This window comes from Cupressus sempervirens, chromosome 3 (assembly GCF_028749045.1).
Source record: "Cupressus sempervirens isolate cs-2001-9-10 chromosome 3, ASM2874904v1, whole genome shotgun sequence".
In the NCBI taxonomy this organism is placed as follows: Eukaryota; Viridiplantae; Streptophyta; class Pinopsida; order Cupressales; family Cupressaceae; genus Cupressus; species Cupressus sempervirens.
In genome coordinates this window covers 121,152,610-121,172,275 of record NC_143120.1, presented here as the reverse complement: position 1 = coordinate 121,172,275, position 19,666 = coordinate 121,152,610, and the positions used below count along the sequence as shown (strand labels likewise).

At 35.5% G+C, this 19,666-nt stretch overlaps 1 protein-coding gene across 2 annotated transcripts in view; it reads left to right on the top strand.

Moving 5' to 3' along the window:
- The window catches only part of LOC149565071 (uncharacterized), a 100,599-nt gene that overhangs the window by 10,031 nt on the left and 70,902 nt on the right, over positions 1–19,666 (top strand). Inside the window, exons 3-5 of one of the 2 annotated variants that reach the window (XM_089818622.1) lie at positions 12,805–12,850; positions 12,982–13,024; positions 13,809–13,919. In XM_089818622.1, the coding sequence (XP_089674748.1) occupies positions 12,805–12,850; positions 12,982–13,024; positions 13,809–13,919 (200 nt within the window). The remainder of the gene's footprint in view (positions 1–12,804; positions 12,851–12,981; positions 13,025–13,808; positions 13,920–19,666) is intronic. The other variant, XM_089818623.1, reaches the window with a different exon arrangement.

Below are 19,666 nucleotides of genomic sequence, written 5' to 3'. Positions count from 1 at the left end.
CTTTGTACTAGTTTAACTGTAAATTTTATCTTCCAAAAATAGCAATCTATATTCATGCAGGCAGTGTCTTGGAGGATAAATCTAAATATTTAGTGTTTATTCTCACTTAAAAATCTAATTAACTAAATAAAAGACTTTCACTTTAATTACTCAATCTAATACAAGATAGACAAACTTGAACCACTTAAATTTTACTTTGTGTGTTCATGCCAAACTGGTGTGAAAATCATCCTCTTAGCTAAGAAGGAATCATGAACCAATCAAAGCTTGTTTTTGATATAAAAGCCCCAAACATCCCTTTTGCCAAGGGCTTGGTCAGAATATTAGGCACTTGCTGATATGTAGAAACGTACTGGAGCATAATTACTCCCTTTCTAACCTTGTCTTTGAAGAAGTGATATCTGATCTCATGTGCTTTGACCTGTCATGAGACATTGAATTCTATGAGAGCCTAACACAACTTCAGTTATCACAGTAAATGACCATAGACCTAACTCTCCAGATCAAATAACCCTGCAGTTATCTCGTGAAGCTAAATAGCTCTATGGTGCCATGTGTTGATTTGTGGTGACTGATCAGTAAAGGGCTGGATTAGGAAAGTATTGCTCACTTTTCATAATCTGTGAATTTTTTTTTGGGTTAACTCGTCAACCATTTCCCAAGATTAAATTGTCAAGAATTTTTTAGGGTTAACTTGTTAAGCTGACATAAGTCATGTAATATGGGCTTAGGGTTAGGGTTTTTCCTAATGTAAAAACATAGCTTCTTGTAGCGATATTGAGCTTTAAGGGCGATTGAAGATTGAAGTTATTGGATAATAATATTGGACTCGCTGTTTGGTGGATGTAGCCTAGGGATTGTGTGAACCACGTTAAATCTTTGTGCCTTCTGTTTATTTATATGTGCTTTATTCCTTTGTGATATTGGTTATATTTGCATGTAAATATAATGTTCTATCTATCTATTCCTACCACCATGTACTTTCCTATGCTTTGTGGCATTGAAGTTTGATTCTTGTTGAACCAGGGTACTTTATCTTGAACCTAAAGTAAAGCAACATCTTGAGATACACTTTTTGCCGTTGTGCTACCAACCCAATTAGAGTTTTTATCTTTTCTAAACTCTACCTCTCTCTCCGAGATATCTTAGATCATTATGCACTTTAAATGTTCGAGCACAAGGAGCCATGAGGTGCTCTTCCTATCTGTTGGACTACTTGCCCAATTATGGTTTATATCCCTTTTAACTTCACTCACTGAATGTATAAAGTTTAGAGATGCTACAAAAAGTGCTAATAAAAAAGCATAGTTGTCTATCTCAACCAAAGGAATTGTTTAGTGCCAATCAGATACAATACTTTTTTGTTCCACATGGTAATAGATTCGTGAGATATCTCCCTTTGTATGGGCTATTCACTATGTTACCTAGACATTAGATTCTTATTCTTGACAAAATGGATGTATACTTTGCATTATTGGCATTATGGTCTACATAGACAATCTAATAATACCAATTTCTTTCTATGTGGAGGATCGTTCATCATCAACCCTACTATGGATGTTGGTAGAGACATATTAGCATTATAAGTTCAATCTTATCATTGATGTCAAAATGCCATGTGCCTTAATGTCAACTTGATGCATAGAAGCGTAAAAAAGCATAAAATCTTTAATTGATGGTTGTTATACATGAAAGAGTATTGAAGTATGAGGCGTAGGTATTTGAAGTCTAATATGCAAGAAAGAGTATTGAAGTATGAGGTGTAGGAAATAGTATTTGATGTCTAATATGCAAGAAAGAGTATTTCAAATCTAATACGCAAGAAAAACAATTTGAAGTCCAATATGCAAGAAAGAGTATCTAATTGTAAGTTCACATGATTATGGAATGAGTCAGTATGTGGTGTATTTAGAGAAAGTAAGAAAATAAACTATATGCAAGAAAGAGAATTGAAGCCCTTATGGGAGAATGCTTTGCATTCTTTCGCATAAGAAGTTGATGGATTGCGGTGCTGGTGCTGTAACATATGGTCTGAATTTTGCACTAGCATATTTTCAAATACACAACAATTTAGAGGAAGAAATTGTGTTTCGTTGTTTGCTGACTTGTTAGCTTTTAGGAATTTTTGGGACAGGTTCAAAGAATGCTCCATATAGACATTTTAGGTCATGTGATTTGGTGGACTCGTTTCTAACGTCTATGTAATGTTCTTGTTAAGATATTTAATTTTGGTTTACTCCACAAGTGAAGATATGTTGTTCTGAGTGCGATATTGTTGTTTGAGTTGGTCTCTAACTTTGATGCATTGATTAATAACTTATTGGTTTGGATATGAATTGGAGGAAGTATTAAGAGACTAAAATAGGTCGTGCCATGGCGTATTGTGCTTTACATGACATCATGTTCATTAGAGGGTATCGTGCTTTGCATGACATCATGTGCATTAGAGAGTGTTTTGGGCTGACCCACTAATGTGCTTTAATGATCTTCTACATGTTTCATTTTGGTCCAACCTTAAGGATGGGTCTAATGATTGTGCTTTGATGATTATATTTATGGAGGATGCGTTATGATGAATTTGGGTCTTGTTTTGACCTTTTTACACATCACTCCATTGCAAATGGGGACCCCCTCTTTTTGCTGAACAAATCAATTCTTTTTGCAGTTAGTGTCCTCTTTCAACCCTTAAACTACTTGAGTGAAATTGGCCAAGTTTGCATTTTAATACCCCGTGCCTTTGAATCTTGTAGAAAACAATAAATTTGGCCAAGTATAATGGTGAATTGATCTTTCAAAAGAATGCCTTTGAAGTTTTCAACTTTTTGCATTGGTGTTGTAATGTATGGTTTGTGAATTTCACATTAGCTTATTTTCAAATCCACGACAATTTAGAGGAAGAAGTTGTGTTTTACTATTTGCTGACAGGTTGGCTTTTAGGAATAGTTAGGACAGGTCCAAAGAATGCTCTGTATCGACATTTGAGGTTGTGTGATTTGGTGGACATGTTTCTAACATCTATGCAGTGTTATAGTTAAGATATTATATGTTGGTTTTCTTTGCAAGTGAAGATATGTTATTTTGAGTGCGATTTTGTTATCTAAGTTGGATGTTTCTAACGTCTATGCAGTGTTATAGTTAAGATATTATATGTTGGTTTTCTTTGCAAGTGAAGATATGTTATTTTGAGTGCGATTTTGTTATCTAAGTTGGTATCTAACTTTGATGAATTGATTTATTACTTATTGGTTTGGATATGATTTGGAGGAAGTATTAAAAGACTAAAATAGGTCCTGCCATGGCCTGTTGTTCTTTACATGGTATCATGTGCATTAGAGAGTGTTTTGGGCCAACTTGCTAATGTGCTTTAATGATCTTCTACATTTTTCATTTGGGTCTAAACTTATGGATGGGTCTGATGATTGTGCTTTGATGAATTCATTTATGTTAGACACGTTATGATGAACTTGTGTCCTGTTGTGACCTTTTCACACATCGCTCCATTGCGAATGGGGACCCCTCTTTTTGCTGAATAAGCTAAGTCTTTTTACAATTAGTGTCGCCAACTACTTCAGTGCTATGTTCCTTGGGGACATGTCCTCGACCCCCTGAAAAAAAAAACCAAGTTTTGGAACCACGGACGTCCCAGGGACAGGGAGACGGGTACGAGATGACCCCCTGCCATACCCACTTTGCTAGAATGCCGGGGAAACATCTTGGAAACTTGGGGACGGGAGAGAGAAAAGGGGGACGTACGACCGTCCCTAGGGATGCCATAGATGTCCCTCGACCGTCTTGAGGATGGTTGTTCATCCTCCTTCGATGCCTAGCGGGCCCCGACTCCCCAACAGCCCTAAAAGGGCAAAAACGGCCACATTATGCTGTTGTTGACATTTGTTTTGGTTTGCATGTGAAGCTTGAGTTTATAGCAGCAGCTGGGGTTTTCATTTTGCAAGAAGAGGAGGTGATTTGCTTGATCCCAAGAGCTTGTGTAGGGGTTTGAGCTTCCTCTTTTGTGCACCAAGTAAGTATGAAAATCTTTATGCTTCCATTTTCCATTTTTAAAATAAATTCGCAGCTTGAAAGAATCTGATTTTTATTTTTAGTGTTTCATTGTTTCAGCATCGCATATTAAAATCTCTAGACAAAGCACAATGAATAGTAGTGGAAGTACTAGTAGTAGTGCTGGTGATGGGGAAAATGTGGTTGGGGATGATATTGTTAATAGTGGGAGTAGGAAAGAAGTTGATCCTAAAACTGATTTGTTTAAATGTCCTTCCACCATCATGAAGGATTATGCAAAAGGTTCTTTCAATAGGAAAAGACCTTTTGTCCAATTTGTCATAGCTAGGCCGCAAGATAAAAAGATTGCATGAGGGACTAGGGTGTGGGATTGTCATGTTTGTTATGATGATTTTAGGGGCAGTTATACAAGGGTGAAGTCACACTTTTTAGGTATTGCATGCCATGGAGTTAAAGCTTGTCCTAACTTGACTGAAGATGAGAGATTAGAGTGCCAAAGATAGCATGTAGAGGCTGAAATGGTGGAGGCAAAATTTGACAATGACATCACACTCTATTCACTCACAATCATGTAGGCATATGACATCTGCCATTGGTACTAGTGGTAGCCCCACTGAGACTGAATCAGTTATTATTCCCTAGATGACATTCAAATTGTGTATGTTAAGGTTCTATAATGTTTAAATGACAGGTATTGTGCTTAGTTTCATATGAATGACATGTATATTTGCAAATTTTAGTTTATATTTTAAATTTTCTCTCTCTATATAGCTGTCCCCATCCCCAAAATCGGCAATTTTTTTTGGCGTCCTAGAAACCTGTTCCGCCATCCTTGGCACAAAAACTCCGGGGAACATAGCTTCGGTGAAATTGGCTAAGTTTGCTTTTTAATGCCCTCTGTCTTTGAATCTTGTAAAAACCAATGAATTTGGCCAAGTATAAAGGTGAATTGATCTTTCAAAAAGAATGCCTTCAACATTTTGAACTTTTTGACATACTATTTTTAGAAATTTCTATTTTTGATACATCGTTTTTTTTGTAAATTTCATTGTCTCCAATTGGCCTAATTTTGTGTTTGAACAAACTTTCTATTTGGAGTAAGTCTATTTTGGGTAGGTTAATTGTAGCCAATGAAATGTAGACAAGGAAGAGGAAAAGGGTATCTAGTTCTATATCGGCAAATTTAATCAAATGAGGCAATTGGTCTAAAATGCAGTAATGAGAACATTAAAAAAATGGAAAGGCATGATGAAAATGGTTAGCTTGAAGAGCCTTCCTAAAAAGCATTTGAAATTAGAAAGACCTGGAAAAGTGCAAAAAGTGGTCATGTCTAGATCTAGAAAGACATGTAAAGACACCCAAAAGAGATTAGGCACGAAAGTATGGGAAAATTCCTTGATCCCTATCCCTTCAATGTCCAAAATGGAAAATTATGGAAAATGTCCGAGTGCTGGTCCAAAAAGGTGAAAGAAATGAGGAAATTTAAGTATGGAAGAATTTTGTCTACATGCCTAATGTGTCCCCAAATGGGACAAAATCAAATGAAAAGATGTGAAAATTCTTGGAAAATCCTTGTTCCAGTATCAAAAATCTTGGAAAAGCACTGATGGAAGTGTGCTAATTATTGAAATTTGGTCAAGTCTGAAATTTTCTGAGGATCTTCTAAAATCCAAAATCTCTGTGACAACTCTTCAAGATTTGAAATCACTCTCAAACATCTTGACATTATTTAAGAAAAATAATTCAAAGTATAAGAAAGGAAAATAATGTGACTTATGCTTAAATGTTATATTTTATATGCAAGAAAAATTGGAAAAATGACTAAGTCATGAACATAATCCTCCACAATTATAGAATTGCACCCAAGTATCAAAATCCTCCACTATTAAGGAATTGCACCCAAGCATCAATGTTCTTCACTACCAAGGAATTGCGACCAAGTGACAAAATCCTCCACAACCATGTAATTGCACCCAAATTTCAAAATCCTCCATTTCCGAGGAATTGCGCTCAAGTATCAAAATCCTCCATTGCAAAGGAATTGTGCCTAAGTGACAAAAGTCTCCATGTTCAAGAAATTCGTCATGAAAGAAAAAAATAATCCACCTCAAAAATGTGCCCAAGCATTCAAATGACATGAAAAATATTTTTTTGGCCAATATGGGTAGTAAAAATCTTTCAAAAGGGTATGCTAATGTTATGTTGAGTGTGTTGGTGAACATAATATTTTTGAAAGGCTCTATTTTTAGTAAATTTCACTGAACCCTGGATTGATGTCTTTTTGACAACATGTGAGCTCCAGCTGATAAAGAGACAAAAGGGTATCCAATTCTATAACTGGAAGAATGGGCAAGAAGGGCAGTTCATCAAAAAATGGTCAAGTCTAGAAACATCCATGAAATATCTAAAAGTTGAAAAGCATGAAAAACATCTAAGGAATTTTTTTGTTTGAAGAACATCTTTGAAAAATAGCTGAAAAAGGAAAGGAGATGAAATTTAACTAAGTGTGGAGAAATCCTCCTCCACCCTCAAAGTATGCAGAGAGGGACTTCTCTTAGTTAAAGAAATTTCTTCAAAATGGAAAAATCCTTTTCCATTCTCCATTTGAACCCAGGAAGCGGAATTCCTACAACGCAAGGAGTTTTTTCCCAAAATTCCAAAATCCCCCATGTCTCAAATGTGTTGAAGAGAACAAGGAAAGTTGAAAAAATGGGTAAGTGTTGGACAATTTCTCCTAACTTATGTACACTCAATGAAAAATTGTTGCATGGAATAGATGAGATTTGGGAAGTATGGAAACTCCCTATTTAGTTCTCATATTTGACCATCTTTAAGTGTGTGGCCACGGGCTGAGAAATGTTGATGAAGATAAATTTCAAAATATAGATTTCTTGGAAACTAAAAGGAAAAGTATGACAAAAGGAATTTGAAACAAGGGAAGAGGGAGGAGTGAACTTTAAAGAGAAAGGGAGAGTTTCTAGAGAGAGAAGACTTGAGCTTTTAAGAAGAAAGAAGAAGAAGAATTCCAATTCCTAACATTCAAGGAAGACATGCAAATTCCAAAATTACAATTCCACTGTTGAAGACATCCAAGTTTCAAGCAATCTAGTTTAGGGCATGCAAGGTTCAAGACTTCAAAGATGAAAGTTTAAGTGCAAGTGTAGAAGGAAGAACAACATTTTGAAGATCCTTTGGAATTCCAAAGATTCTTGCGTGAAAGAACGAGAAGGAAGAATTCACATCCCAAATGTTCAAGGAAAACATCGAGGTTCCTTGGATTCAATTCAAGTATGGAAGGCTTCAAAAATGACATAAAGGTCAACAAGAAGGACACTCAATCACCTTTTAAAAATTGACATGTTCATATTCCTTGCATTGAATGAAAGGAATAAATGAGAAGCTATTCTGGGCAGACGACGATTTAATGTTTTGCAGGAACCTTTGATTTTTATGGGTCATCTTTAATCACTCCGCCTCTAAGTGGGCACCCCTCTTTTGATTGGTCTATGGCACCCACTCATTAATGACATATTCTTGTTCTAACCTTTATTAGGGTTGAGGTGGTAAAATCTGGACCCTCTTTTCTGTTTCAATTTGTGCTGCATATTGTAATTTAAAAATCTATATAAAGGCACTGCCTTCTCATTTGTAATTTATTAGTTCAGATAGATTCATAGATACATAGGCATATAAGCAGATAGTTAGCTCTTGCTCTTGAGAGTAGAAGTAGAGGAGAAGGGGAAGACATTGCTGTAAGACTCGGGGAAATAAAACAGTTTTCATTGAAGATATGGTGGATTCATGTTTGTTTCAACTTGTTTGCATGGTGTCTTTCTAGTTTTTTAATTGTTAGATAAAGTGCTTTGATTTCAGTGAAGAATGTAATGGTGTTTGATGAATTCCCATGGCTCATACTTTTGGTAGTTTGCTGATTGTAAGCTATCGTGTTAAGTTAGCTTGAGCCCCCTTTTTATGGATGCTTAACTTCTATCATTAAATGTGCATTGTTCATTATGATGGTGTTCATTGTGATATAAATTTTCTTTGCATAACCCTTAGAAGATTGCACCAGTTCTTGTGGAGTTGATGTTGAGCTTGGTGAAGTAGATCTTGGTTATTGGGAGTTTGTCCATTGGAGCACAATCCATGTTAGGAATAGATTTGGATCCTTCTAACCCTTTCCCCTTTAATTTCAGTTCATTTTAGTCCTGTCTATTCAAAGAAGCAGCATCACGATATTGTAATATCTGATGGAGTTCCAGCCAGTGGAGGTGAAGAACGATTCTTATGTAAGGCCTCCTGGATTACCATCATATCACAACAACCATTGAGCTTATCCATAAATAAAAGGAACTTTGGAATCACATGTATAATCATTCGCAATCTTAGCATAAACTGGATTTTGTTCAAGAGAGGATAAGATGCTCGGGTAATTTATTCTGTGTTGGTGCGGTCATAAAATACCCATCAACAGGTCCCCTTCATATCTTGGGGTGGACTGCATTAAATAAGTGTGCTCATGGTGGCCGACTTTGTTTTATCTTCGTGTGGCCAACCTTGTCGAGCTTCTGATCATCAAGCCGAAAGGATGAATTGAATGTGGAATTGATGCAAATTATGTATGGATCGAATGTGTAGGAAGTGTAATGCAAGTGTGAAAGAACAAACACATAAGAGTGCAAAGTCATCTTATCATTTTCCTGTACTTGTTGGAAAATTGTGTTTTTCTTTTGGCAGCCTGTGTAGATTTGTATCTTGCCCTTAAGGTAGTGTGCTTTAGCATGCAATTCTGTCACTTGGGAACAGTGTACCTAAAACAAATATTGTAAACATTTATTCATATAGTGAGTAGATTCTCACTGTAGTTACTTATGTAGGGTTTTCCTTGTAAGTCTTGTGTTCATGTGTATGTGTGTTCATTGCAATATCTTTTGTTGATGTTTAGCTGGATTAAAGTTATTTGCTAAAGGTGTCTGATAAAATAAGTCTTTGTGCATTCTGGTTGACACCCCTTCTCTCAGCATCCTGAAGTGTTTGACAAGGCATTGATGTGAGAACTGCAACCATCCATTATTTTGAAAATCTTGTGTAGGCCTTGACAGAATTCAGAAGTAGTATTCATGCATGTTAATCTGACAGGCTTAACCATTTTATATTCACAATAACCTTGAAAGATCCGGGGAGTTTACTAGGAATGTAGTATATACTGAGAAAGTCATTAGATATACAGAGTCCAAATCTATTCGAACAACATGACGAAGATGTCTACTGATAGTTGGGACAAAAGTCCAGCCATAAATTGTCATTGGACAACTCTAACTTGATCAATGTAGTTAATATGATCCTAGGAGATATCTAGGGGATGCCACTTTAAATTGTGAGAATCTAGATGCATTATATCTGTGAAAACAATATTAACATTATCACAATGTTGATAATTAAAGACAAACACTTGGGAGATAGATTATAATTGGAACGGAATCTTTTATTTTCTTGTGCACTTTTTTTTATAGGGTGTACTCTTTAGAGAGATGCATGGTTGTCTATCTTGAGTTGTGTCCATGTAATGGCTTTGCAATGAAATCTAATAATTATTGAACTGATAAAATCGTTTGATTCGTTCAATGATTTCTACAAATTTGTTGAACAAGAACACCTCTTATTAGTCCCTGCCTTATATAAGGCAGGGAACTAATGTTCCCGATTGACCCCCCTCGACAAGTAATCATTTATTTTATGCAATGAAGCCAATGCCTTATTCAAAAGTTGCTAATTTTCTATTTTAAAAATGAATTATAATATGCTATTTCTGATTTTCTGATTGGTAACTGGGTAATTTACCTGGGTTTTATTTCTATTTGTCTGAATAGAAAATGAGAAAATTAACAGCCTGTGCTCTAGAATCTTCCGCCTTAGTTTGCTGTTGCTGAAAACAATTGAAGTTCAAGTTTAGCCGCGGCCAGATTTCGCTGCTTTAATCCTGTGGATTTTTTAAAATGCAGTCACAGGGATATTCATCACAGCGCGTGCCCATCAGCAATGCCATAGCTTCATTGTGACACGAGACGTGGATGCTGGTTTTTTCCCCTGCATCTCCAAGACTCCAAGCACTTGTATGCAACCTTGGCAAATTGAAACATGGACTGTAATTCATTGAGGGCTCCAAATCTGGACCAAAAGTAAGGCTTGTTTAGCCTGATTTGATATGTGAGACGACCCATTCCACTGTATTTGATATCAGTTTCCTTCCAGCCACTGAGAATTTCAAGTTACAGGACACCAAATCATTCCATTTTTATGACTTAACAACATATTAACCTTTCACGTTGCTGGCTCCAAATCTTTTCCTGTTGTGCATAACTGGAATTCGAAGAATAAAAATTACTAACTAATCAAAAGTGACTAATTTCTTTTTTATTATTTTTTGTGATGTGTGTGAACTATGCAAATAAATTTCAAGCGGCTGTACAACTTAACTCTCTTAAGAACATTTGCTAATCTTTTCTTTCATTTCAACCAACAAGATGATTTGGGGGATTAATATTTTTTAAGAATATATAAAATAATATATTTCCTCTTCTTATATTTTCATAAATTTTATATTATAAATATTATTTTAATTAGAATTAAATTTATTTATTTTTAAAGCGATTGTTGAATTTAGTGTACACTAAAAACTGTTTTTCAAGATTTTAGTCTTTTTTATAATAATTATATTATACTTTAAATATTGTTTTGAATAAAAATTGCAATTAAAGATAAAATTTAGTATGTTTTTATAAGTGCTATCTTTTTGATAATATTTTTTTTTTCTTTGTCTAGTTTTAGAGCACCTATACATACAATATTGAAAATCTACTAAGTTGTGAAAGAGAGAGATCTTTACTGTATTGTTTGTGATCATTTCACAATATAGAATAATAATAAAGATGTCTTCTCAAATTTTCTTTGATAGAAAAATATATGAAATATCATATGAAATAATTGAACATAAGCTCTACTACCTTTGCATATAATAACGTTAGAATGCACACTTTAAATGAGAGTGCAAATTCTATAATAAAGTAAAAAATAATATTTTCCTCTAGAATATTTAACAAAAATATTTATTGGTTTGCTTGTGTACATACATATATATCATGATAACTGACAAGTTATTTTCATAAATTAAAGTTGGCACTCTTTCTAATGATCACAAGACTATTTTCCATGGTAATGACAACATTGACAAGACTATTTTTTTCTCGGTAAGTTCTATGAATGTTTTATTGTTCCTATCCCTTGTTCTGATTTGAAATTAAGTTGACTTCTAAATTTAGAGTTTAGATTGTATTTTCAATTGGTTTGCATAACAAATTGGTGTTACACACATTGACACCTGCAATCCCCACTATGCCCTCAAATGGCAGGGACTCCAGCTTGCAAAGAGCTCTTGTTCTTGAAGTGTTTTTTAAAAATTTGTATCAATCATTGCTTGGATTGCATAGTGAAATTCATGACCATTTTCATTACATTCTTCACATGACATGAAAGATAGTCCAAGGGGTCTTGTGGTATGATTCTGAGCTTCAAATGCTTAAGATAATGTTTTGTGGAATGTGCACTAATGGAGATGAAGCATTGTAATATGATTGATCAAGAATTTAGGAGATATCTGGGAAACAATGCTCTAATATTTGAGAACCAAGATGTGTTATGTGCATAAGCAATATTAACAACAATCAAATTAAGCTTACAGCCACAGATAAATGTATAAGAGAATTATTAGAGCTAGCACGTAAAGGTTTATTAACTTGTGTGTTCTGTACATCTATGCTGTGAAATCTGACAATACGTATGTATAATGCTACATTATGTTACAAGAGCACAAAGGCTAAAGAAACATTATGGAAGTTGAAATGGTTGTGCTTCCATGTCACTGTTCAGTTGAATAATTGAATTGGATCCGATGTGATGACTGGACTGGCTCATGAGGCATTGTTCTTTATAAATGCTTCCTCTCGACTCACATGGCGGGCTCTGCCCTTTCAAGAGGAAGTCTGCAATACCTTCAGTGCTTGGCAGGAAAACACTTGTGTGTGGACTTTAACACTTTGTTCTATAAGTATTTGGAACTTGACAAAAATGATGGTGAAGATTGCTTAAGTTTTGGTGTTTGTTTTAATGGTGCCATATCCAATTAACTGAGGTTGTCTTATGCTTCTAGAAAAGTGTACGATGTGACTGATGTAGATGGATAGTTGATCTTGCAAACTTCAGAAGAGTGTGCTGAGGTACTACAGCACCTTGAAATATTAATTGGCTTTTATACAGATCATGAGAATAGTCTTGGTGGTATTATTACATTTGGAGAATTGCCCTTGATCTGTAGTTTGTGAGAAGAAGAAGAAAATAGCAGACCGGGGTAAATAAAATTCATCTTATGTTGGTGTATTGTCCCTAAGTGCAACCTTAAGATGTCCTCTCATTCTGAAAATGTAATCAGCAACCTCATTTGTAGACATAATGTATTCGAGTCCTGCATTATTCTTGATCAAAAATGTTTTCTGCAAGAAATAATGTTACATGTAGAAAAAGTGTAATGCTCAAGTAATTTGTTTCTTTAAATTGAATGCATTGATGACTTGATTTAAAGGTTTCCCAAAAATGAAAAAGGTTAGGAACTAATGAGTAATAGATACATGTGGGCTTTGGCAGTTGGGCAAAACGAATCAATAGTCCATTTGTAAGTTGTGAATTTCTTTTCTGAATTATTCGCACTAAATATATTCTTTTATTTTGTAGGAGAGATAATGGTGCTTTGCCACTGCTGAAGGATGTTACTCCAAATGTATGGTCTATATATTCTATTTTTAAATATAGCAAAATGGTTTAAATTCATGTCATATGCAACCATGCTGCTTTTGCAACAGTAAGACCTGCATTCTGTACGTTAAACTCACTCTTCAGTTCTGTGGGCAGGCAGCTTCAAGTTTGGGATTTGATGCTTATGAGAAGATAAGTGGTAAAAATATTTTATACTTTTCATTTTTTGTGATGTTTGTTTGTTTGATTATTGTTTGAGCTTTGTTTATTACAAAAATCTGAACTGTAAGGATGGCTTTTCATTCTGTTAAAGTTGAAACTAAGAGGATGTTTGGCCAAGCAAAACTGCAAAAATGCTAGATAAATATGTAGAAATGTGACTTGCCACTGCTTATCTAGGTTGCATGCTGTTTTCTTTGCCTTTAAGGTAAAGGATCTACTAAAGTTTCCATATTGAAGATGCCCAATTATTCTAGCCAGTATTTTGGATGTAGATAGAAAAAGTTGAATTTGTCTATGTTATATATTTCATGTTTAAGGGGTATTTTTTAGTACTGTAAAGTCTGTAAACCTATATTTTAGAAGAAAGGTGTTGATCATCTAGCTAACTTGCTAAGGCATTTTTTCTTATGCTACTTTTGGGAAAAGACAATAAATGGGCAATTGAAATAAATAAAAGAAGTCTATCAGATTTCCACAATCCATATCAATGTATATAACATTTTTGGGATCGATTGTGTAAATATTTTTAGCATCAAATATTTGCACAATCAAGAAAATTTATATACATAAATAAAAGATGTAGATTTTTTAATTATAAGAAATCTAGATCTACATGCATTACAAATTCAAAAATTGGTCATGATGACAAAGTAAACAGCATATACTTATCTTAATTCCTGACATTGCATATACCAAGCAACAAGAACGAGTTCTCTTTCATTTTTCATAATTGTCTTTCATATATTTTTTTCCCTTTGCAGAAAACACAAAACATAGTAAGCTGGAGGTGCTTTGCGATGATTCAGCTTCAAATTTTTCAGGACTTAATGCAGCTTGTGAAAATTTGGACAACGGGCTTATTCTTATGGAAGGTACAGAAGTGTGTGAAGGAGCAAAAGAGATTGCTCTGCAATGTATAACTATTGTTGATTTATTTTCTTTTTTGTGCAGATTATGTCTTTATGACAACAATTACTCTTGGCTAACTAAATTATGTGAACGATATGCTCTTGGCCAATAAGTTTACATTTTTAGTTTCTATTCTTCAACGGAAGTATTGTGTACTTATAATTATAAAGCTGCCTCAACATGGTAAACTACACAGCTGCTTTTCTCCATAGAGTACTTTGAAAAAAATCTCCAAGACATTCATTTCGAAGAAAACTGTTTTGCTATTGCATGGCTGTACTGTTTTCCTGTATTGATCAAGAGGCATACATATCTATTCCCCAAGAGGGAATGATGGGAATGAAGAGGGCATACATCTAGAGGCATCCAAGCTGAGTCCACTTTGAGAAGTATCAATTCCTCTCAAGCTGTTAACTGATGGGCAATGAGTCATCACAGAAGGTTGTCTTACATCTGGATTTTTATAGGAAACCAACTTTGGTGAACCAGATCAAGTGCAATAACAATTTGCGTTTCCCTTTCATCATCCAAATCTTGCAAAGAGAGGTTCTCTCCAAGAATGGGAAGCAGTGCATGGACAATCAAATTCAGCTTGAAACCTTGTGAACAGAATCTTTGCAGATTAATAGTTCAAAACATTGTGATCAACCATTTCATTGTTAGCTTATAGTTTGCATAAATAATTGATATAGCTAACTTTACGAAGTCTTGTCTTGATTGTCATTCCCGGGTGGAGCATTATGTACCTGAAAAAAACCAATGTTAGAAGGAAAAATGTGATTTACTAAATCTTTTGCCAATGCATATTAGGGTATTTCATCCACTACGTTTTGTTTGAATGTTCAAGAGTCAACATTTTTCTTTCCTAAGTCATGAAACTCATTTTTTTGTAGAAGGGCATTTTACTATAGTGTTTTCAGTCTCTTTAAAGAGGTCTTGTCTGTGAAGTTGCATTTTGAAAATACGACATTCTGAGGTGTCTATTCATAAATGTTAAAAGGTTGTTCTGTTGGACCGTTTCAACTTTGGAATTGAATTTAAATCATGTAAAGTGCATTGTTCTTCATCTTCAAGACTCCATGGATATACCTAAATAAGGAGCCCTTTCCTTGCCAATATTATTCCACCAAACAACCACTTCTCCAATGACCTTTTAGCTGGACCATAGCTGGACCATAGCTGTTCAATGTGTTTATGGAATAAAGGGCCTCTATTCCATACCATGGGATAGTTTGGTAATGGAAGGATATCAAACTTGCTAGTTCTGTCCTGCCATAAAAGTGTGGGCTGCTTGGAAAATGGTGTTTTATTCCATCTGATGGCAAATTTATGGGCCGTTGGACACTCGAGATTTCTTTTCATGGTATATTTTTATATGATGTATATGCTTTGGTTCTAAGTCTCCGACCTGGATGAGGAAGCACCATTCGAAGTATCCAGGCACTGTAAGTATATATTCTACACAGACATAGATATATGCATAGTTAATTGCTAAGTTATTAGTTTGGATCTGGGTACATATGCAGGTACAAGAACCTGGTACATGGATAAGTGAATTTTTTGGTGGGGGGGTTTTTGGATGCGTTTGGGTATGTGTACACACACACACACATAAGTGAATTTTATGGCAGGACAGAACTAGCCAGTTTGATGTCCTTCCATTACACACACACACACACACATACACACACAAATTAAAGCCCTTTACAAAATAAAAATTAGAAGAGGTAGTTTTCTTTTCTTTATCGTATTGCTTTGTTATTCTTTTGTTTCCTTGGCAACTTTGGATTTCTATATGCTCTGGATCTCCTCCGTGCACAGAGATAACAATAGACGCATATAGGATTGTTTTGTTATCATTTACATTACTGCTCTTAGTCTTAGATGCGTGTAGGATAAGTGTGCACACAAATTCAATGTTCCTTGTTCCATTGACTGCTTGAGGGGGTCAAAAGATTAACGTAGGTTCTTCACCAGTCATGGCAAGCTTGTAAGCAGTCACAACCTTTCCTTCTGTTGCTATTCTGTACGTATTAATTATTTGTACTTCTTTGGCACTTTCTTTTCTGGATATGTCTGATTGTGTTGTAGATTGAACATGTCTTGAAGAAAAACATCCATGCCACTGGGATGATACCGTAGAACAAATACCATTCTTGAGAGTATCTTGATTCACTTTCTAGTTTCTAGGTTCTCGGTTGCTTTGGTTTCATTCATTTATAGCTATTGTTATTATTTTGTTCTTGTGCTTGCAGTAATTTTCTGAACATTTCCAGCTTCATCAATGTAAATTAAATTTAGAGATATCAAATTTTACATTTACCTGTGGGTGCCAAAACTATTCAATGCAATTATTAATCACAAACAAAACTATGTCATAGACTAATGCAATGGCAACCAAACCAGAAGACAGCTTTGACCGCCGATGAGCTTAGCAAACATTATAGCGATGTTGCATAATGTAAAAACTAAGATGAGCTTGAAAATTGACTTGGTTGTGGCAGCTCAGAGAGTTTTTGAATGGCCCTTCGCTAGGATTGTTGCACTTCAAAATGTGTTTTTAAAGTAAAAAAGGAGTCGAATGGCTGGATGCACCTGGATTCTGTCTGGTTGCTCATCCACAACCTGTGGATGTGGACAGATGCGTTGGATGCCCATCTAGACGCATCCACAGGTCATCTGGAGGCATCCCCCTACGCATCCCTTCCCAAACAAATCTGCAGTGGGATGCAGGGGCAGGCGGTGCGCATTTGGTAACTTAGGTTAATTATGTAAATAGAAAAAATATATACAGCATTTGTTTCTGTGTTGTGAGATCAGCTCTACTTGCTTTGACATTTTTGTTTTCAAGAAAGCTAAAACCCTTACAGACACCATCTAGCTCTTATATTTTGTTTTGCATCATGTAAAGAGCCCTGCTGTCTCTCACTAACAAAGCTGAGGATGTGTGTTTTTTTTGTTTAATTGTTTTGCAATTTTTTGTTGGTGTAATATATGATTTTTTTTTTTTTATGACTTTTCCGATAGATAAGAAATGCAGAAAAGAATACTGAAATAGACAATTAATTCACTTCAACAACAATTAACTTGCAAGTATAGAATAACAATCTATTTCTTCCACTGTGAGCGAATTACAATTAAGATAGAAAAACCTGGTGTGGCTTGGAGTTGAATTGAGTGTGCAGCATTCAGCAGGGGACAAACCACGTCCAATCCTCAATTGCAATGAGCTTGCAGATAGCCAAGAATGGTGCCATGAAACCAAACACCAAAGCCATGGGATGACACCAAATAATTTCTGCTACTGAAACCCGCGTCACCTTTGAAACACATGCCACCAGCGTGGGTTAATTGCAGCAGAGGGATGTCAATACAGATATCTAACAGCAGTACAAATTTGCCCTTAAGGCGTCAGATAGTGGGGGGGCCTGATAAGGTATTTCTGGGCATCCGAAATGCAGCGCCAAAACCAAGAAAAGTGCCGCCCAGCTAAGTGTAAATGGCAGTAATATAGGCGTGCAATTGGCAGAGTTTATTGACGCCTAAATGCAGAGAGTATGAATGCCAAAATGCAAAGACAAAGAGCACTCAATAGCAGAGATTTTAACTACTAGGCTTCCAGTACAAAATCGCCTTCCAAGGAACACTGAATACAGTAGAGGAAGACGCCTAAATTCGGATTGTATAAACTCAATTCGATTCACTATACCTCAGCAATGAATTGAATCCGCAAATTCAGATTCAGAATTCTTATTCCAACTTGCTATACAACAGCAAAAAATTGATTCTTAAATCAAGAGGAATCAGTCCTAAAGAAAAATTCTCAACTCGAAAACCTCACAAGAAAATATCAAAAAGCAATAGACAAAAGTGAGATGATCTATTTGCTTCACGTAGCCTTTATTTTGTAAAGCAAATTGGCTTCACCAATAGACCTTCCATTAAAGTTTCTTCATCAACACCGGTGTTACAGGGCTCAGCGAGTCCTGAGGCGAGCCAAGCAAAATGAGGCCAATCGTTTCTTGCCTCGGACTCGGCCAAGTCCTGGCTGAGTCAGGGCTGACGCGCCAAGTCCCATTAGGCAGACTTGACCGACAGTCAGCATACAAAAAGGACAGAAAAATGGTTTTAAAATTTTGTTTTTTGTTTTTTGTGCTTTGTAAACATTCTAAAGCATAAGTTAGACCTAAAAAGGTCATTCTATCACTCGCAAACAAAAAGAATAGAGAAAGAAGAGTTGAGGGAAGAATTGGAGTTTTGGGAGATAAATTAGCAAATCGGTTGGCTCTCATCTATCAGTTGCTGATTGTTTGTGCCACTTTGTAGCTTGCATATAAGCATTGAGAGGAGTTAAAAGAAACATTTGGAGGAGGCTTCTTCAGACATGGGTTACATTTCCATTTCTAGAACACATTTGAAGAGGTAAGATACACTTTTTTCTTGTTATTTTACAATTTTTTTTTTACATTCATGATTTTTTTTAATTTGCATGTGTTTGGACTCTTTAGATTTGTTCCATTTTATGGTGATGAAAAACTTAAAAAGTAGGCAGCCTTAGTGTTTGTAAATTGGATTTTCTATATTCTAAATGCTTATTTTTTTATTTATGGTATATTGTAGCAACAAAAACATCATATCTCAACTTGAGGGTAGTGGAATCAGGCCTAAAACTTACCCTGATGCTGACCCTAGTGTAGTAGCAAGGGATAGGGCTTGGAAACATGCTATTCTTGGGCATAAGAAAGGAGTTGTGACATGTTAGCATTGTATGATAATATATAATGGGGAAGGCATGAATAGATTGAGATATCACCTTGCACATATACCAAAGTGTGATATCAAAACATGCAAAGAGATACCTGAAGATGTTATGCGTGATATGCGAGCTCTCTTAGAGGAATCTTTAGAGAAGAAAGAGTTTTAAAAAAACAACAAGAAGAGATGGCACAATTAGCTGGAACGAGAAGTGTAGAGGGTTCTTCAAGTTATCATGGACATGGTCACCCTCCAATTCCACCTTCCTCTACTACTACATCTTAGACTGCGAGCATTGGGCCTCGGGTGCGTAAGCAAAGATTGTTACTTGATTCCATTTTGTTCCACACACAACTCCAGCTGCACAACCATCACTTGAGAGCATGGCTTGAAATAAGGAGAAGCATGAGCAAGCAAAGTTAATACTTATAATTTTTAATTTGTATGTTTTCCCTTGCTTGCACAATAAGTATACATATATTGTATATTTAAAAGTTGAAATTGAGGAGCAATGTAAAGTATGGGTCATGAAGGGTTGCACCATCATGACCAATGGTTGGATTGATAGAAGAAATAGAACACTGCTGATTTTTCTTGCCTACTCATCAAATAATTCAATATTGTACTTAGAAAGTTAGAATTTAATAATTTAGCAGTAAGTTGATTGATCATTGTGATTGTACTAAATCTCTTTATTTTTTCTCAAGTTCCACAATGTTTTTGAAATCAGTTGATGCCTTGGGGAAGACCAAAAATGTTGAGTATCTTTGTGAGGTAATGGAGGAAGTGTTGGAGGAGGTGGCTGAGGAGAATGTGGTGCAAAATGTGACAGATAATGCAACAAATTATGTTGCTGCTAGTAAACTTCTTATGGAGAGGTACCATCACTTGTTTAGGATCCCTTGCGTTGCCCAATTGTTTTGACCTCATATTGGAGGATCAAGGTAAAATTCCC